Below are 19,785 nucleotides of genomic sequence, written 5' to 3'. Positions count from 1 at the left end.
TTCAATAAGAAAAATTTTCTATATTATATTGATTCAGCCATATATTGGAATACAATAATGAGGATATTTAAACCCACTAGATTTTAGCAGTGTAGAAGAGCAAGATTTTATGACACATCTCTTGCTAATTTCTCTTCTGTACATGGAAAGAATAATATTGGTACTCATCTGAGACATATTTTGAGGTGATGGCGTGTTTTTTCTGATACCATTTCCCTATAAATATTTAATTCCTTAAGCCCATGCCTCCTCTTAGTACCTCATCCTTGACATTATTAGGGTTTTTTTCAATACGAGACATAACTGATGAGGCAGAAACTTAGAGTGTGTTACATCAGTCACTTCATTATTTTTCTTTTGAAGCATAGAATTAAATAAAATAAGATTTTGCTAGGTGCAGAGACTGCCTGATTCTGACCAGCTTTGGCTGAAAGCTGTAGGTTTGAGGTGGATCTGGAAACATGGTTTAAGAAACAAGTTCATGAATGAAGTGACAGACATTTTTTTCTTATACCAAAAATTGAAGTTTAGTTATCAATGTGTTCTAACATTCTGCAGTGTAATAACAAAGCATGATGCTTTTGATATGTTAATTAATTTAAAAAATTTTTATTAGTTAAGAATAAATTAAAAACCTCAGACTTGACAAAACTAGAATGCCCACACCAAAGCTTTAAACAAAACAGTTTAATGCACTGAGGTCATCTGGTGTTCCCCACTAAATCCCCCAAAGGTGTCAAGGCAGATAACTTCAGCTAAGGCTGACATTATGTGTTGAAGATTATGGAAAACATCAATTTTCTCAGTTTCTCTCTACTTCCTCCATCTTTTGAGATTTTATGGGCATGAGGTTTTCATTTTTATTAAGATATCTTAAAGCATAGCAGAAATACTTTTAGTTTAAAACGAGATCAGAAGATCACTATCAGAAAATGTTCACCGGCAATTCACAAAGCTCACTATTATAAAGATATATTCCATTATGTGATCTGCTCTTACTTATAGTTTGAAAGCTGGAGAAAAACCGACTTTATTTTGCACTCAGTGTCAGGGTAGAGGGGTCCCCTGACTCTTACTGTGGCTGGATCCTATTGAGCAAATGGACCCACTGAACTGGAAAGTGCTGCAGGGCCGCAGTCAGAGGCTGCTCTGACTTTGTGCAGTTGTGTAGATGTTCAGTTGAACATGCACATCAGCAACAGCTTTTGTGTTTCTCGTTTTTTCTGTTCAGGTGCTATACAATTCTTGGTTTTGTTGAAGACTCTCTATTGATATGCAATTTTCAGACATGCTCAGAAAGCTCTATTAGAGAGTTTTTTTTGATCAGTCTTATCTGACTCGCCTAACACTTGCAGAGTTCTGGTCTGGACTTCCTTTATATCAACAAAGTCACTTCTGTCTAAGTGAGTTGTTTCATGATGAGGTGACTTACAACTAAAGGTACCCTTTTTCTCCATATTATCTGTTAAAAGGTGATGACGTTAGTGCTGATATTTGTATCAACACTACCTATGTTGTTTTTTTCTAAAACTAAAAAAATATCAATTCCAAATCATCATGATTTAAAAATAAAAATATTTTCATACCCTGCTTAGGCAAGAATACCTTAATTTCAAAGTTACGCTTTATAATAAAGTGCAACAAAGTATGCTAGGTAGTAGCAAGTTAGACCATAGTTTAATAGAGATTCAGTTCTGAAATTAATAAATTTGAATGTTCAGCATTTGAAATTTATGTCAGTGGAAAAATATTTGAATTCTTCAAAACAGAATTGTGGATTCCGATATTTTATCCCTATTAACTTGTTGATCACAGCAGGAGATCAATATTTATTCATACTGAAAAATTAATATTGGAAGCGTGTATAAATCCTTGATTGTTGATGTTAAAATCAATTACCCACCCTCATTCCTACAGTACAGGTCAGTGCCAAATCCCTCTTCACTCAGTTTTGTGAAACTGGTATTATTCACTCATACCAAAGATATTACAGAGAATATCAGCATATATAAACCAACTAACGGCACTGTCAGTGTCACCCAAATGGCATGTTAGTAAAAAATTTCTCTGTATGTGTACCATTGTTCAGATGGAAACATTAAATGCACATTAGGGTGCCTGTGTGGAAAAATATAAATCAATTAAAGAAATATGGACACTAGAAATATTAAAGCCAGCAACTTAATCTCCTTGTACAGTTTGTGAAAGACTTCTTTAGTTCTCCTCTCAGTGAATGGCTAGTTACTCACAAAATTGCTGTCTCAAGCAGAAACTCTTAAGCAACTATACTGCAGCTGGATAATTAAGTGTCTTTATCTCTTTGTAAATGGGCCATAAGGCATTCTATTGCAGCTCACTAATGAGGACCATTTTATGGTACTTTTAAGTAATTTCTTTCAAATGCACAGTGATTTGAAGTATTATTGTTCTTGCCAGTCACTAAGGCTGGATTTATTGGGAAACAAACTTGATAACTGTAGATAATTTATTAGGTATTAAATAATTATGCCCTGGAGAGGGTGGAAGCTCTCTACGTTAATGTTGTTTTCCAAGACCAAGTTAATTCCTGCAGCACTACAGGAGGGAAATTCTGCTTTAAATGATTTATTTAATAAGTAGTTGGACAGCTTGAGTGCTCTTGCTATGCAATTGTTTGCCTTTCTTACCGCAGACTCTTAGAGGCTGTGTGGGAGGGCAAAGTAATATTCTATTAGCTGCTAAAACATTTCTATAAATGTTAACCTGAGACATCTAATTGACTGCACCTTTTCTCTTTCCTCCCCATGTTAAAAGTATTGATCTCAAATTCTTCTATGTAATGAACCTTAGCACTCCTAACAAATCTGGTACTGGACTAATGCCTAGGCTGGTAGAATCATTGTAGACCTGCTAATTGCATTTCAGCATGGCCTGGTAGTTACTCTGGATTGTACTTAAGTGAGGTTTACACAGCTCTTTGGGCCTCCCACACTCAGTGGCATTAAGAGCGAGAGGTTGAGAGCAAAGGGACTATTTCTGCTTTTGTCATTGTTCCTTGGAAACAAAATCCTTCCACTTCTCCATCCAGTCAAGGGACTGTAGGGTCATGGGGTGAATCAAGATCATTGAGCTGCTCCAGTAGAATAATAAATTTATATAACAAACAAAGAAACAAAACAAAACAACCAAGCAACCAAACAAAACCCCTAAACTTGCCTCCCCCTTTTACCCCTACAACAAACCCAAACACTCTCTGCAAGACCTCCTATTAGCTGATTCATTCTGTGGCTATGGAACCAGTTTACAGTCAACAGATATAGCCAGAGCAGCACTGCTCCTGTAAGTGACATTCTGTGATTGCACCATGTTTGGGATTAGGACTAAGTGCTCCCTTAGACATTCAAAATGTGCACATGCATTATATACATGCTTATACTGTCATACAGTCTGAACATTTTAATGAAGGCCAGCATTTTCTATTGTCATCATTCAGCAAATGAATGTGCCTAAGTAAGGAATTCTAGTTTTATTTTCTCTCACCTTCTAAAGTACCCGCGTGTATTCAAGGTAAGCTCCCTGGGAAATCTTGAATGAAAGATGCAGGAGGTTTTACTTGCCAGTTAATAGTCCAAATGAAAATAATATTTTTAAAACTTTTACAAAAGAATAGACAGGAAATCAGAAAAAAATTGTGCCACATAATCCATGATGTGCTCAAATACTGTATAAAGTATTGTAACCTACATCATACACACAAAAAAATCTACAAAGATGATTGAGTATGTGAAATACCATTATTTAAGCCTATGACAGATACTTTAGGTGGTGTAAAAGACAATAGAAGGAGATTGCAGTAGAAATTGTAGGTGTAGGTGCCTTGTAGACCATGGGTGCTGACTTACTGACACTTTCAGCTAAGAATGAAGTGTCACCAGCTGGAACACTCTTGTTAAAAGCTAACAACGGGAAATTGTCCTTCACGTGGTCTGTGTAAGGAGTACCTTGGTATGGGACACTGAATGACTAACATTAATGTGGCTTCAAAAACCTAACTGGAGAAATTAATGAAAGAAAATTCTTTCAAAGCCTATTAAAGATGAATATATTACATCTGGTGGAGGAAGAACTTATACTGTAAATTCCTGGATATGCTTTCCTGCACTTATGCTGTTCTCCAGTCACCTACTTTGAATATCTGTTTTCATTGAAGACTTCTTTTTTCAGGCCAGGTGTTAGCCAAGCTCTTGCAAAATCTTAGGCCCCTCCTCAGGAGAAAAGGCCTTAAAAAAAAGGAATAAAATAAATAATTATGAGTGTATAAGAAGAAAAAAACCAGAAAATGATGGTTGAAAGATCAAATCCAATGAGGAAGTCATGATTTCTAGGGCCCTGATGCTGGAGATGAGATACTGGAGAGGCTGAAACAGCAATCTAACCTAGTATATCTACTCATAAATTCATTTGGGAATAATGGAGGCTTTGACAATACAGTTTTATAAACTAGAATCTGCAAATTTGTAATCTATAAACTTGATTATGGAGTAATACTTCCCAGAACAGAAATATTTTATTCCAGTATGTCAAAATGAACTTTCCAAGTTGCCAATGGCCTGGATTTTTTGTCAGATTCAGAGCAATGTCACAAAGAAATATTAGCTTTAAAAGCATTTTGGTGAATGCGTATTTGGTTGAAAGGAAAATGCATGTCCAAACTCCAGTCCTAAACTTCCTTTCATCTCCCTAGTAAATAAACATGAGTACACACGAATGCACAACAACTTATCTGAGAAGACTGCTGGACTCCAAACAAACAGAAGCAGCTTCCATACTAATAGCTCCCCATTTTGTTCTTTTGTTGTTTTTTTTTTAAGAAGTTATTCAGATTTCATGGAGATGAAAATAAAACATGAAATTAGTAAATTAGGAAATAAAGTTGACACTGGAGAAAGTTTTGAATCAGGTGGTGACAGTTTGTCTTTATAACAATTAGAATTGGGTAGTAAATACATATAAATTCAAATTTAAAACTTTTAATTGACTAGATAGATGCAAAAAAAGTTCACAATATTTTATCAAGAATAAGTAACTGCAATATTTTTTATTTCGTACATCTCAATGGATTGTAAATTTCTAATTATTTTTTGTGTTGGTTATATTGAGTGATGGTGGTAGCTTTAATAATCCAGAAACACATTTTGTGGAGGAAAAACAGATAGTGTGTAATATGTACTTGAATGAAAATGTGTTTTCAAGTCTGTTTTAAGAGGGACCCAAATGTGTTCTCGCATAGCTATCATTTCAGTTTGTAGGCATCACTGCAATTATCTGGAGAGCGTACCTGAAATGAAATCAGCCTTCAGGTTTGTGCCTTTTCCTTTGGTTTGTGTAACATTTGCAACATAATGGTGTTGTCACAGGGTTGTCTTATTGCAGGCAATATTGGGTGTTGCAGTCAGCTATTAGGTTGCAGTTTAATGTTTGCTCTCAGGTGGAGGTTGGTATATGCAAGGCGAGGACACTGAAAGAGCAGACTGTACCTCTGGCTGTAAGTCAGCAAAAACTGTAAGTCTGTGAATATTTTTCTACCTCAAAACTAAAATAATCTTCACCTTATTCTGTCAGATCTGTTAGTGGTTGCTGCTGCTGAGTCAGGGCACATATATAAATGTTTGGGCAGTGTTCCAGGCCTCTTCACTGGGGGAATTTGAGTGATGTCCTTTTGATAACATTAACAAACTGTTCCGGGTTTGATTCTTCTCAAGCCAGGCACTATTTGCCATTGTAACTGGAAATTTGTTGGTGCACAGCAGCTGCACCCAAATGGCTGGGAAAGAGGTCAGAGACGCAGAGTAACCTACAGAAATGCAGGATTACCCACCATGTGTCTGGAACCATGACAAGATCAAGGCAAAATTTATTTGCAGTCCGGATTTAGACAGAAACCACTGTTTGGCAGTCCTTGGATGACCCTGTCCTGGAATGTAGCAACTTTAGGTAAAAAACATCGATTTACAACCTTCTCCTTTTTGATTTTTAAGGAGTTGTTCAACAAGGGACATAAACTTTTACCGCAGTGCTTTTGATAGCGCAGCTAAAGTTTAGGTCAATTATATATGCCAATAAGATATGGAGAAAGACTTTTCCCTTCTGACTTCAAAAGCATGAAAAAAAATTTTAAGTGCCTCTTTGGTACTTCTATAAGACAATTAGACATGTAAATAAAACATTGAAACAATGAAAATATAATAATTCACTCAGACACTAAAGAAATCTCTGCACATCTGTCCAAATAAGTCACTATCATGCAGAAAAACAAACAACTGTTTTTCATTTGTTGTCAGTATCGCTAAAGGACATAAGAGTCTAGTGATTAACTCAGTCTCAAGTGACTTCACAAACATAGCAGTTCAGATCTCAAATAATTTAGGAAATATGTTGTGATTTATTGATTCTGTCAATATAATGAACTGTGTTTTAGCATTCTTTATTGCTTACAGACAAGCTGTGCTATTCATTCACCAGATATCTGATGGAGACCTGAAAAGAAAAGAGACAACTTAATTTTCTCAAAAACAACCAGAAATCTCAGTTAAAAAAACCCAAGTAGATTATTTTTCATACAGCTAGGAAAAAAGACAGATACTGTATGCTTTCAATTTCATATTCCTAGAGGAGAATACTAGATTACTAAATATTTCAGAAGATATTTATTCTTAGTAGTCAGTTGGTATTTCTTTAAACCTGGGCAGAAAAGCAAACATCCTCCATTTGTGATAGCTGTTAGGAAATAAACTAATTTACTATTGATTTAATTTTACAGCTGATAGCAGAGAAATAGTCTCACTCTACACAGAGACACACATAACTATCAATCAGTTAAATTCCACTGACTATTGATTAGGGAAAAAAGCCCTATATATCTGAGCTCTCTCACTTGCTAGCACAGGTAAACCTTTCTAAGAAAACTGAAGAGGCTACAGCCTCAAGTGCTGACCCTGGCTTTCTACTGAGGGTTAATATCCTGTGAGCAGGACACCTGCTCAGCCCTGGTGCTGCAGAGCCTAAGGGCTGACAGAGACCTCACTGATTTGGGTTCCTGTTCATCCATAGGGCCTGGGCAGTTATGGATGGTACTTCCCATATTGCCTGGACCCCAGTCGTCATCCAGGGCAATGAGCAAAAGGAACAGCTGAAGGACTGATAACTGAAGGAAATAATTCACATCAAGTAGGGAAAAACAGATAGCTTAGCCCAAGGAGAAAGTTATTGGGCTAAAAGTTACCCAGAAGACTTTTGGAAGTGCAATGAAAAAAAATATTTTTATTGTTGGTTCTCCTTCTGTTCAGAAAAACAGGACTTTCCACATAAGTATCATTGCTTTAAAGGAGCATGACTTCCTCACCAGTTTATTCATCCAGAGAAGCCAATAAAAAATCCCTCCTGGGTCCCAAATCTTGGCTAAGCATTCAGGTTTAAAAAATGCTAATATTATTTTGCTTGACATGGACTTATCTTTTTCTTCAGGTAAATAAAAATCTGTCATAGACATTGTATTTGAAAACAGCTAAACTAACATTAGAAGTTTGTGTAAAGTCAATATCTTGAAGCTGACAAAGGAATTTAATGGCTACATATTTGGTTTTAGAGCAAATTTATTTAAACTTTCTTACTTTTTAAAAAATTTACTTACACATCTACCATATGTGAGCCAATACATCATTCAGGGACTTCCCTTAATATGTAAAGGATTCAAGGTCTATACAGTCTTGTAGAAAAAAATAGTCTAGAGCTATAGTAGGTAGAAGTGGTTTGGAAACTGTATGGAATATTAAGTTAGAAAAACAACAGCAAACCTTAGAGAAAACATATTTTAGAGAAAACATATTTTATGCTAAAAGTACATTACCAGTAACATTCCTGAGTATTAATTTTCTGTCAAGTTTGGCTGTTCTTGCAAATTACAGTGTGATGTATTAAGAAAAACTAAACCTTGCGCTTGTCATGCTTAATATACTGTGCTGCAATCTGTAATAGTAGGTCCTTGTGAAGGAGCTGGGCTTTTCTTCCAGTGGGAGCACCAGCTCCTGCAAGAGGGGTGAGAGGGACCCAAGGAAAGCCATCTTCTCCTGGCTACAGTGGAATAAAACCCCTGGTGCAAAAAAACCCAAACGCGTATTGGATTGCTTAGTTTTTAGGAAATTACATGTTTGCTCTCTGTGATCTCAGCTGCTTCAGCTGTCTGATTCTAAGAGGAAGGATGGGAATAAACTGTCTATATCTATGACATTTTTCTATCTTTTTCAACTTCATCTCTCACGAAAACATCCATTTTATTGTGTTTCTTTTAGTTTTTAAGCATGAGAAGATAATTTATTTCTAAGGATGCTTCCTAGAGATCCACCTCTTTAGAAAATTACTCTCAAAGATATTTTCTCTGATAGTAAAATCTTACCTTGTTTAAAATTTTAATAATACAAACTTTAGAATATACTCATGGTTTCTTTTGTCTAAATTTCATTTACAAAGGACCCAAATTCAAATTTCCTTTAATGACTCTTAGTACTTATTTCCAAGTGGTTTTCAATGTGTGTATAACGGTTAAGTAAGAGGTAAGATAATCTCACTACATACAGCTAATAAATACTTTTAGACTGAAGGAAATGAGCACTGCGTCTGCACAATGAAATATAATTTTTAGACAGGAGGGACTGATGTCTCCAGTTGAAACAAAAGTGCTAGAGAAATTCAGGCCAGAAAGAATGGATCTATTCTAAAACCCTCTGAAATCAGTGAGAGGCTTTGCTTTAACTCCTCTAGGCTTTGGCTCCAGCCCCAAGTAATTATTCAGGTTGGACTTTGGCCACAGATACCACCACCATCTGCTTACAGAAAGTACCATGAAGTCTTTAATTAATGCAAATCATGAAGGCCTCAGTTCTATGTCTTATCTAAAAAATGGCACCTTTGAGAGAGTGCACAGTTGATGTGCACCTTGCTAAGGACCTCACTCCCTGCCATGTCACAGGGAAGTGTGTAATCTACAGCACTGCCAGCACTACCTTTTCCAAATATGGCCAAGTTTGAAAGCCATTGATTTCCTAACTGAATTTCATATGCAAATATATGAATTAGGTTTTATTTTTATTGATAATGTTGAATAAAAATAATAAATATGCAACCAATACATGGAAGGGGAGAAGTAAGGGAATTTTTTTCTTAAAATAAAATTTTAAAATAATAATGTAAAACACATAAAAGGGAAAGAATAATATTACTTTTGTGTAAAATGCCTACTTAGAGAGCAGTATAGTCTTACAGTCAGGATTGGATTTCTCACTATTTTTCTATTTTCACCTTTTCATGGAATGACTGAGGTAAAATGTTTGACCTTTTTTTTCCCTCAATTTCCCCATCTGTGAAATGGTATTAATACCAATTGCTCTGGCAGGAATTTGCCATCCTAAAATACTGCTTTGAGGTGTTCAAAGGGAAGATAGTATTTCCAACTACGGCATTATTCTCGCCATCTATGACCCAGATAGTCCCACATGCCATTGCCTTGATGCACATCAGTGTCATTAAACACCAGATTTGCAGCACAGGACACTTCATTGAGAATGAATAAGACATAGTCCCTTTCGTATCTATAGCTCACACTTTCAAGCCAAAAATGAAAAAGAAGTATCTGTCACCAGAGGATGAGCGTGTCTGGAAGACTTAAATATTCTATCCTTATTGTAGGGATTAATGAAGTGCTGGCCTGAGCCCTCCACATTGCTTAAGGACATGTTTAACTTTAAGAATCTGAGTAGATGGATGGATTTCCATGGGAATACTGATGTGCTTAAAATATGTGTTGTTGAAATGAAATCATACCCTTCACTATTGTGTGGGGTCATACTACTTTTGTTTGTGAAAATGAAGAACACAGTCAGATGTTACTCCTTCTACAGGAAATTTCCTGGTTGTTCAAGACTAGGATTCTCAACATTTTGCACTCCTGGTTTCTCAGCCCAGACTCATATATATATATGGTCTGTCTGTAATATACAGGATCAAGATCTGCACTGGTGTTATAACACTAACTGTTTCCCTGTGCTGAGCCAAAATGTATTCTAAAAATCTTGCCATCTGACTTCAGTAGCACTGTTTTTCTTTCATTGTATTTAGCAACCTTTATGAATGTAGATATGAAAATAATTAAATTATTATCTTCTAAAAAATAAATTTAAGCAAGCAGCTGCCTTGCCCCAAGCTCCTATGCTGCTCAAAAGTCATTACTTCATGAACAGCACAAGCTCTCTCCTTCCAGCATTGCTGTCTTAGGTGAGCATCTGTGTCAGATCACAACACTGAACACGCTTTCCACCTTCATGTACCATCTCTGGGGCATTCTTTGTCAACCTCCCAGGTACAGCTGTGGTCAGAGGCAACACCTGCAGTGGGACAGACCTTTGCACTCAGAAGGAACATGCTGTGTTACCTCTCAGTAGACAGGATGCTCTGTTTAGCTATTTGCATCATGATTTCTGGTGCCTACTCTGCCATCTGTCCGAAAGCTTTGTGCTAGTTCTTTACTAGAAGTTGCCAAGTGCCTGAACTATGTAAGAAACACAGTAGAATCATTACTGTGTATTTTTTAAAGGAATGCAGTGTGCAAAAGTGGACTTCCTAGATACAGAAATGCTTAAGACTGTGGTTGTAACTTATCATGTTTTTTGTTTTGCAGTTTTACTAAAGAATGCAAAAAAGGAAGAAGAAAAGCCGTTCAGAGACTGTGCAGATGTATACCAATCTGGTTTTAACAAAAGTGGGGTCTACACTATTTATATTAACAATGTGTCAGATCCTAAAAAGGTAAAGACTGGGTTTATTTTCTTGTTTGTTAATATGATGTTGCTCTGAACTTAAAGGAGCACTTCAAGCCTTTACTGAAGTTATCATTCCACAAAATATTGTACTGGTACAAAAACTTGTATTATACTCAGTCTTTAAAAAGCACAATAGACTGAGAAAATGATTAACTGTATTATTCCAGACATTCTTCTTTCCCACTGACAGAGAATCCTTCCTAAGTTCCAACATACACTCAATAGTTGACTCATTTCCTCCCACTTGGCAAGCTCAGTTGAATCAGACTACAGCTGCAAATAAATCTGCAATAAAATTTAGAAGTGATTTTGTAAGGTGTGATAATGAGGAAGCTGATCTAGGGGATTATCTGGTAGCACGGGGAAAGAAATAGCAGAATGAGTAGTTTTTAAAGATAAGGATTTACAAAAATCCTGCTTCTCTTATAGGGGACAGGGAAAAGTGGTTTTGGCTGTAGAGAACACAGCATGCTGAGTACTAGCACTGCTTGAAATGATGAAGCATGTATAATCCCATCCTTCTCAAAAAAGAGACTTGGGAGGGAGTGTTTTTTTATGCAAATGAAACATTAGTCTATAAAGGAGACTATTTTTTGCTAGGCTTTTGTTGCTAAGATACCTGAGTCTGTTGAGGCTAGGAACATGAGAGGATAACCTAAGCCAAATTTCTCCGTGGAGGAATGCTGGCTGTCCCTCTGAAAGGGCACCACTGGGAGAAGCCACCAAGACTAAGGGCTGATTACCTGGCAGAGGGAAATACGGTGGTGGCCATAAAGTGGGCCAGACAGGAGGGAGGGAACCACTTCTCTCTGGTGAGTTTATTCTTACTGCAGTAAAACGGTGACCCTCAGACTGCAAAAATTATTACCAATATTATCATTTATAGCAATATTATGATCATATGATATGTAGAACTTATTGCTAAACTGAGTTTGGTATTATAAGAAGGCTTTGGAATCATGTCAATATCAAGAGGTTATAGTTTAGCATGGAATTAGAGTTCATTAAATCATGAGTAGAATTGGGTTGGGAGAGCTTTATAGGACAAGATCAATATAATTCTGGTGAATGTGAATGAAAAAATAATTGACATGACATAAAATACAGAAATCCCTTTAAGTATTATTGAGCAAGACAAGAATAATAAAAGCAGTCCTGTAGAAATTGCTCCACTCACCTCAAAAAAGACATGTAACATCTATGTCCAAATTGCATGTACCAGTTGGAGCAGCTTTTCTTAGCCTTACTGAAGTTCATAAACCATGCCCAGAAGCTGGACTGCAATTAAAGACAATGGTTACCTAAAAGCACTGTGACATTGATAATTCTGGTATATTTACCTCAAACACAATTCACTGGCAGTATAAGGACAGTGACACAATGGAAGCCACCCTCTGTTTCCACTATATCCCTGTTTACAGACACTGCTATCAATCAATAGAGATATCACAACTCAACTGATATTGTTGCATTATGTTTTCCTGGAGGGTTCCTTTTTTAGCAAGAAAATGCAAGAGTGCTGTTTCTGTGTGTTGAGGGCACTTCTGATACCACCTGTTTCTGTCTTGCCCTAGCAATAACACTGTAAGAGCTGATCCCAGGCATGTTCATGTTAGTCAAGTGAGGAGTGTAATTGCTTTAACAGGTGTTTTTTCAGATATTAAGGTCATTTAGACAAGCTGCAAGGTAGCACTATGCAGATAGCTGAACTAACTCCAGCTGAGATAACTTCAAAATCACATCAGTGCAGCACTGTGCCAGCACTAATTAGCCCAGAGGTAGCACACAGTCAGATTGCTTTAATATCCTGATAGGTACACCATGGAGACATACTTGCTTGTTTAAAGCCAGCTTAGTTATCTGGATTACCGCAATGCAATGCACAGCTCTGACAGCTCTTAAGAGGCCTAATATATTGTTACCTTCTGTAGCACTCACAGCCACAGGCAACGATCTCATTCACAGCAATTTTATACACCAGGTCACAATATACCTTCATTTCATTTTCTAAGGGATATTTACTAGAATCCTGATATTCAATGGAAAATACCTTTGTCATATATACAAATGTTACTCTCTGTTCTAGTGTTTTGCTGGTTTCATATTAATATATTCATTAAAAACTATCCTTCATGCTTACAGCTCCATACCATTTATGCACCATTTTTATATGCTCACATATGCTTTAGACTACAATTTTTGTTTCATGTTCCTAGCTTCAACAGTTAATTAATATAATTCATTAGTCATCAAGCCCTGCATCAAAAATTAGTGATTAATATCTGTTTAAAAAGACCTTAATATTTTTGATATGGAAAGAGAAAAAGATAAACTATTAAGCTAATTAATTGGCTTACTCTGATCTGTGTATGTGCAGGGCCTGATAATTTGGACAAATGATTGTTCCAAGTGAAAGCAAAGGCAAGAAGAATCCTCTCAGTCCTCAGCAAAGCTGGGTTAACTACAGGGGAAGCAAGGCTTCTGATGAGGAAGAGAGGAGTGGAAGTGAGGTTGTCCCCATTTTGGAGCTGAATGAGCCAAGTCACCTTTGGGAGCCAACGTAGGCCAGGTGTGATTGGTCTGACTGCAAACAGGACCTCTGAATCTCCCCTTGGACCAATGTATTGACTGGCTCACTGTCTCCTCTAATGCCCTCACAAGCATGACTTTTGCCAACCTCTGGGTGAACTACACTGAAAATGTAATGTTATCAGTGGCTGCTGGGGTCTGTGGATCTGTGTTTTTATGATTCTGCAAAAGCAATTGCTGTGTTCTTCACTCCTTCCCCTCTGGTTTCTTCTTATGGATTTCCCACTAAATTGGTGCTGATGCTCTCTCTGAGCATATCTGGCTGAATTTTAACCCACTAAATGTATGCTATCCCTCTGTGCTGTGGAAACTGTCATCCAAAATGTTTGTCATCAGACTTTCTGCATAGCACACACATACCCTGAATTTCAAAGGTCTGGTCTCAAGCTTGTTTCTCCATGCCAACAATGTAGACTTGAACTTAAAATGCAATTGTAGTAATTTCGCATCTTCTATTTACTTTAAAATTGAGCTTTTCTCTGAATGCTAATTATGAAATTTTTAATAATTTAGTCCATAAAATTAAAATAAATAGAAATAATCCCATATTTGCCTTTTAGGAGCTTGAGAATTTCTACCCATGCATTTAAGGAAGAGCAAGAGTCCAATATTTTGGATGGCCTTTTATTCTAAGTTAGCTTATTTTATTAATTATAAACTCAGAATCTAGAGATGCATACAAATTCAGTCATTTTCATCCTTTACTTTTCTAGTAGAGGGTTAACTATCAGAACACCTTAAATAGTGTTTAATGGCTTTATCTTTTCTGGGACAGACAAGGCTAGAGCTATGCACAGTAACATCCACAATCACCTTGGAACTCCTGTTAATATGGGCAGGTGTTTGTGTCTACCACCGGGGAAAGTGCCAGACCACACAATGATGGCTAGTGAAAAATGTGCTGCTGGCAAATCTTTATTTCACTGTGCAGTTTTCTCTTTCAATTTGATATATTCAGAAAACTTCAGTCTTTTCATAGGTATGTCATTATACTGTAGTATGAAAATCCCAAAATTTGCTTGTGTCTTTGAAATGAGTAGTCTTAATACAGTCGAGGATTCAATGCTTTAAAAATTGGCAGTGGATTCATGGGAGCTTGAAATGACTTATAAGGAAAGTAAATCCATCTTTTAGAAATTTTCACTGTAAATCAGACTAAAGACATTAAATCCTGTAGATAAATGTTTTGACTCACAGTGGCTTCCCTGAAGAAGGAATAAGGCCAAAATGTTTGTCTAGAAAATTGTGGATTTTCTTGTGGTTACCCTGAATCAAATTCATGTTTGCCCTGGTGTTCTATTTCCTTCCTGTACTTTCACAGGGACTTCACTTGGCATGCCTGGTGCAAATTAAAACAAAAACACTTGCATATTGTTACTATGACAGTTCTTATGAGTACGAGAAATTTAGAATGGCTTTTCCTAAGGGAAGAATATGGTCCTCTAATCAGCTGCAGGACAAATTTTTTTTTAACTGTGTTGCATAGTAACCTCCAATTTGTCAAAGCTTTAAATTACCAACCCGCGCTTAATGGATTGACCCTTGCTGATGTGAGTGTTAAAAGCTAGACTTTTTCAACACTCTTACATACTGACATCTTACTTAAAAAGCAGAATACAGCTATTTAAAAGCCAGAAAAATGAAATGTAGGATAGTTGCAGTGTCGATATGGCGTGGATGAATACATAGGAATGAAATCAGGAAAAGTTGCTTGAATGAGTAACACTGAGAAACTTAGATCTTCAAATCAAGTGTCCTACAAAAACAGAAACAAAAATTATTGCCACTTGTCACATACCAAGAAGAGCAAATGCACAAGCAGTATTTCAATTTTTTTCATAATTTATCTTCTATATTTTTGAAAGGATGATGTAACAAGAGTGAAGTGAATGAAAGTTAATATCCATTTTTGTTATCATTTGGATTATTTAAGATTGGTAACAGATTTCAGTCTACACAATATTCTAACATCAAGGGTCAGCAAAATTGTGAAATTGTTTCATTATTCTTTATACATAGAATCTTCAGTATCTAACTTATAATTTTATTAGTGCAATGGTAACAGGGCATGATCTTACATATTTAGTATAGATCTTAACTTCTGAACTTGTGTCACAGACCTCTGTTCTTGAGCCTGTTTCTAGCTCTGTTCTCTGTCAGTACAAGGCAGTTTGCTCTGAGGTCACCTGTTCCCATTTTGGGACACTGCCTGTAACTCGGTAGGTAACATCACAATTCAAAGCAAAACAGAATAACCTCATTACAATGGCTGTTCGTGTACTGCTTTTATCTCTGGCAAAGTATAGCAGTAGTAACAGGAGAGGAAACCTCATCTGTGCTACATTTCAGACTCCTAGGATGAGTGTTTTCTGTAAGAATTCTCAAGATTCTCTCTGAGACCAAATGGCACTCTGCTAAAAGCTGTAGAAAACATTATTATCACTTAAAGAATTACTCTTCTTTGTTATGAGGAAGGGAGTGGTTTCAGAGGCACTGCAGCAAAAAGAGAAAAAAGAGCATGGAGAAAGTGTGAAGGGAAAGCTGAAGAAGCAGAGGGGGAGGATGGGGAGATGTTCTACTGAAAGGAGATATTACGGGGAGAATTACACTAAACGTAACGAGAGAACTGGTTGTAATCAAATGACGGAGTTGTCATTGAGGGAATCGGGCATGAGCGCATAGGAAAACACACTTCCTTAACACTGTGATTCACAAATAGCTTTCCCCCCTAAGATGCCAGGATTCCAATGAAAACTTGTTTTATTGTTGGTTTGGGTTTTTCAATTCTTCTTTTTTATTTACTGCATAGGTCTTTTGCAATATGGAAATTGCTGGAGGAGGATGGACAGTTATACAGCACCGAGAAGATGGAAGTCTGGATTTTCAGAAAAGTTGGAAAGAATACAAAATGGTAAGGTGAAAAATGTGCAATATCTGTACAATTCATACAAGTTTCAGATTTCAAATACTACTTCCTATTGTCCTAGATAGATAGTTCTGCCTATAATGATGTGCTGTGGTCCTGCAGACTTTTATGAACTACCTTTTCTCAGTTCTGCTACTTTTCAAAATCATAATATCCTTTTTACTCAGTTAGTTGAGTCTTATTTGCCATGATTTAGAGTTTCTTTCAGATCAGTTACTGAGATTAAAATGAGATGAGGCCAGAATGCTGCTCTCTGTCTTGCTGAAGTTTTGACTTGATGTGATGTTTGGGGGTAATAGGCATGTGATGATGTTCCTAAGGCATGAATGTTTTCAGCTGAGGGGAACTCATTCAGAAGTTGGAGAACCTCAGACAGGAACAAAAATTTTTACTGGGGCTTATCCCAAGTCATACAGCACCTCTGCCAATCAAGTTAATGTACTGGAAATGTTGATACTTCAAATAGGATTACAAGAAAATAAATAACTTACCAAATTAAAGATGACATGACTTCAAGCAGGCTATTTTCCCTTTGCCAACTCAAAAAAAATTTACTCCAACCTAAATAACTTCTAATTTGTTTCATTCCCTGCCTGATCAAACTTCCTGATGGAGCTCCTTTCTCTGAGTCCCTGAAGACTGGCTTGGATTTCAATGACATTCCTATTGAAGTTTTCAACACTGTATTATCAGCCTGGCAGAAAAAAGCTCTTTTCTAGTTTTCAAAAAGCACTAAATGAAAAGAGAATTTTAAATGTTTAAAAATAAAGACAAGTTCTGTTTAGTAAAAATTTCTATGGGAAAAAGTTCTCTTGCAGAACTTACAGTTTCAGAAATAACATAATATCATATTATTGAAACAAAATCTAATTTTGGATTCTATTGATGCTTTATTTTCAATATTTTCATATTGCTTGAAAATATAAATAATGATTTGAGTCAGACTCCTGCTCCTATGGATAACTAAAGGATATAATCTATTTTGTAATATATATTAACTAAAGTTATAATAAAATGACAAACATATTTTTTAATAGAATCACAAAATTGGAAATTTCTTTTAGAATTCATATTGTTTTAGTTTAGCAGAAAACTTGAAAACTGTTGTACTTGATTTTGGTCCAGAATCAAATAAAATATAAGGCATCAAATTATTTGAAACAATATTTGAAGATTCTACCAGTTTTATTTGTGAGGAAATTAGAATTCGTATGTGCACATCTACATATGGACTTTTTAAATGTACGCATATCACATTAATTATTTTCTCAGTTTTTATCTCCTGTGCTTTTCTTAGGCAGTCTAATAAATACAGCCCTTTGAAAAGTTTTCCCATGTGGCCTTTTTTCCTACATATCCTTTAATTTAGTCATTTTCCTCCACTTTTCCTTTACTACAGTGTGAACCTGTTCAGGATTAGATTCTGTTGGCTTAGTCTAGTTCAAGCAGTCTGAATTAATTTTCCTTCTCTTTAGGAATGATGTAGTATTTAAGAGATCATTTATTTCTACCAAATGAAAAGGATCCCTTTTGGACTTTTATTGATTGTTCATCCTGTATGTCATGAAACAAGATGGGATTCAGGCTTGCTCTGCTTCTATGAACTGTTTCGCCAAAGTAACAATCTCAGGCCCCCTTCTATGGTTTACTTATAACACCAAATGTTGAATGGTCGAGGCTGGTGGACTCTTTGTGTATTACTGGGATATCTGAAAGCCTCTGAGCTTCAAGGCAATAACACCACTAACTTAATTCTTTGATTGTTCAGAGAGGGTGTGTGGTGTCTGTTGGACCACATCCCCTCTCCTTCCTGTCACATCTGCCTAGTGTTTCTTCCAGTGGAAGCTGGGGAGTGTGGTGGCAGAACATGATGGCACTTAGGCTTACTTGGAGCAGTTGAACTTAATATGTTTTCTCAGCCTGTAGTTCAGATAGAGCTTTCCAGTTTTGTTAAGATATTCTTCTTGTGCTTGTATCTCACTGCGGTCCTAAAGCTAACAGAAATGGTATCATAGTATAATAACAGCAACAAGAAGTCTCTGGGGCTTCTTTTATTTTCAGTGCATTTAGTTCTTACTGGAAAGAAATCTGGAAAACTGTTGAAATTTTTAAGCTATAAGCAAGTACTGATTGCCAGCTTCTGAGCTGGACAGGAACTCAGGCCACCAACCTGCACTACTGCTAAAGCCCTCACAAGTTATTGGCTGTTACAGCATTAGGAGGCCACTGCACATATGCTCTGACTCTAAACAGATCCTTACAGCAGCTTACTTGGGGAGGGTGCACATGGAGCGGTCTCTGCAAAGCTGACAGCACTGCTGGCTTGCAGGAGTCACCTGACAGCAGTGAGGCACTCATTGTCTTTGATGCAGTTTCATGCTGGTGCCTTCAGCTTACATGGAAGCACTTCAATTTCTGTTGACACCAATACAGGAAACAGGTTAAGTGAGAGATAGGGTAGCCATGAATCTTTTGAGTAGGACATATACAACTCCATTCATTCTTAAATTGCCACACAGTCAGTGATAGTGCAATAGTGGTACTAATTTTTCCTACTGGTTTTTTTTTGCTCCATTTCTGCTGGCATTCAGTCTCCACTCTGGAAAATAAAGTAATGCTTTCTTTGTTATCTAAAATAACAGCTAATAACCTTTTCTGCAGATTTACTGTTATGCAAGATTGGTTATGTATCTTCTTGCTTAGGGGCATATTTTCTTACCAGTATCCTTCAGTTTTCTTGTTAGTCTTATCGTGTGCAGTATAATTTGTACCTTTGCTTTGAAGAACTCATTTCTGACCAAGAAATTTCTTGGGCCGTTTGAGTTTTGTACATTCAATAGTAATTGGAATAAATTCACAGAAAAGCTTGTAAGTTCATCCTTCCATCCTTTATCAGTGTCTACTACATCTGTTTTTTCACATTTTGCAATGGATTTTCTGTTATAGTGTTTGTTGCTTACCAGAAAAAAGTGAAGTGGAATAACAAATAATTTCTTTAACAGCAGGTGAGATCACCCTGAAGAAAATTTCAAGCATTTTTCATATTTCCTTGCCTGAATAAATGTTAATGTAAAACACTATTAAGAGGTTTGATCTCTAGAGGGGAATATTGCTTAAGAAACTATTGCTTGCTATCTGCAAACCCAAGACCCTTTTGAAGGGGGTTTTCCACAAGCTTACTGTCACAGTTTCTGGAATTTATTAGGGAGTTATTAGCAATAATCAAATCTGAGTTAATGGTTAGCTCATGTGCTAACTTGGCTGTTGAGATTTCTTGATCATTTTCCAGTTTTCAGTTCTTGGATGAATGCACCTTTCCCAGTGACTGTCTCCATTTTTGCCAAATTAGGTGATGGAGTATTGGATTCCCTATTCTCTAGCCTTTTAGCATGTCTAGTTTAATAATTCCCATGAAATTCT

The 19,785-nt window shown here is 36.5% G+C and overlaps 1 protein-coding gene across 1 annotated transcript in view; it reads left to right on the top strand.

Moving 5' to 3' along the window:
* The window catches only part of ANGPT1 (angiopoietin 1), a 154,554-nt gene that overhangs the window by 86,132 nt on the left and 48,637 nt on the right, over nt 1–19,785 (top strand). The window contains exons 5-6 of the mRNA XM_048287117.1: nt 10,709–10,836; nt 16,249–16,350. Coding sequence (XP_048143074.1) covers nt 10,709–10,836; nt 16,249–16,350 — 230 coding nt within the window. The remainder of the gene's footprint in view (nt 1–10,708; nt 10,837–16,248; nt 16,351–19,785) is intronic.

The sequence above is a fragment of the Corvus hawaiiensis genome, chromosome 26, assembly GCF_020740725.1.
Source record: "Corvus hawaiiensis isolate bCorHaw1 chromosome 26, bCorHaw1.pri.cur, whole genome shotgun sequence".
Taxonomy (NCBI): domain Eukaryota; kingdom Metazoa; phylum Chordata; class Aves; order Passeriformes; family Corvidae; genus Corvus; species Corvus hawaiiensis.
The sequence above is the reverse complement of the archived record's forward strand: the minus strand, read 5'-3'. Positions and strand labels throughout refer to the sequence as shown.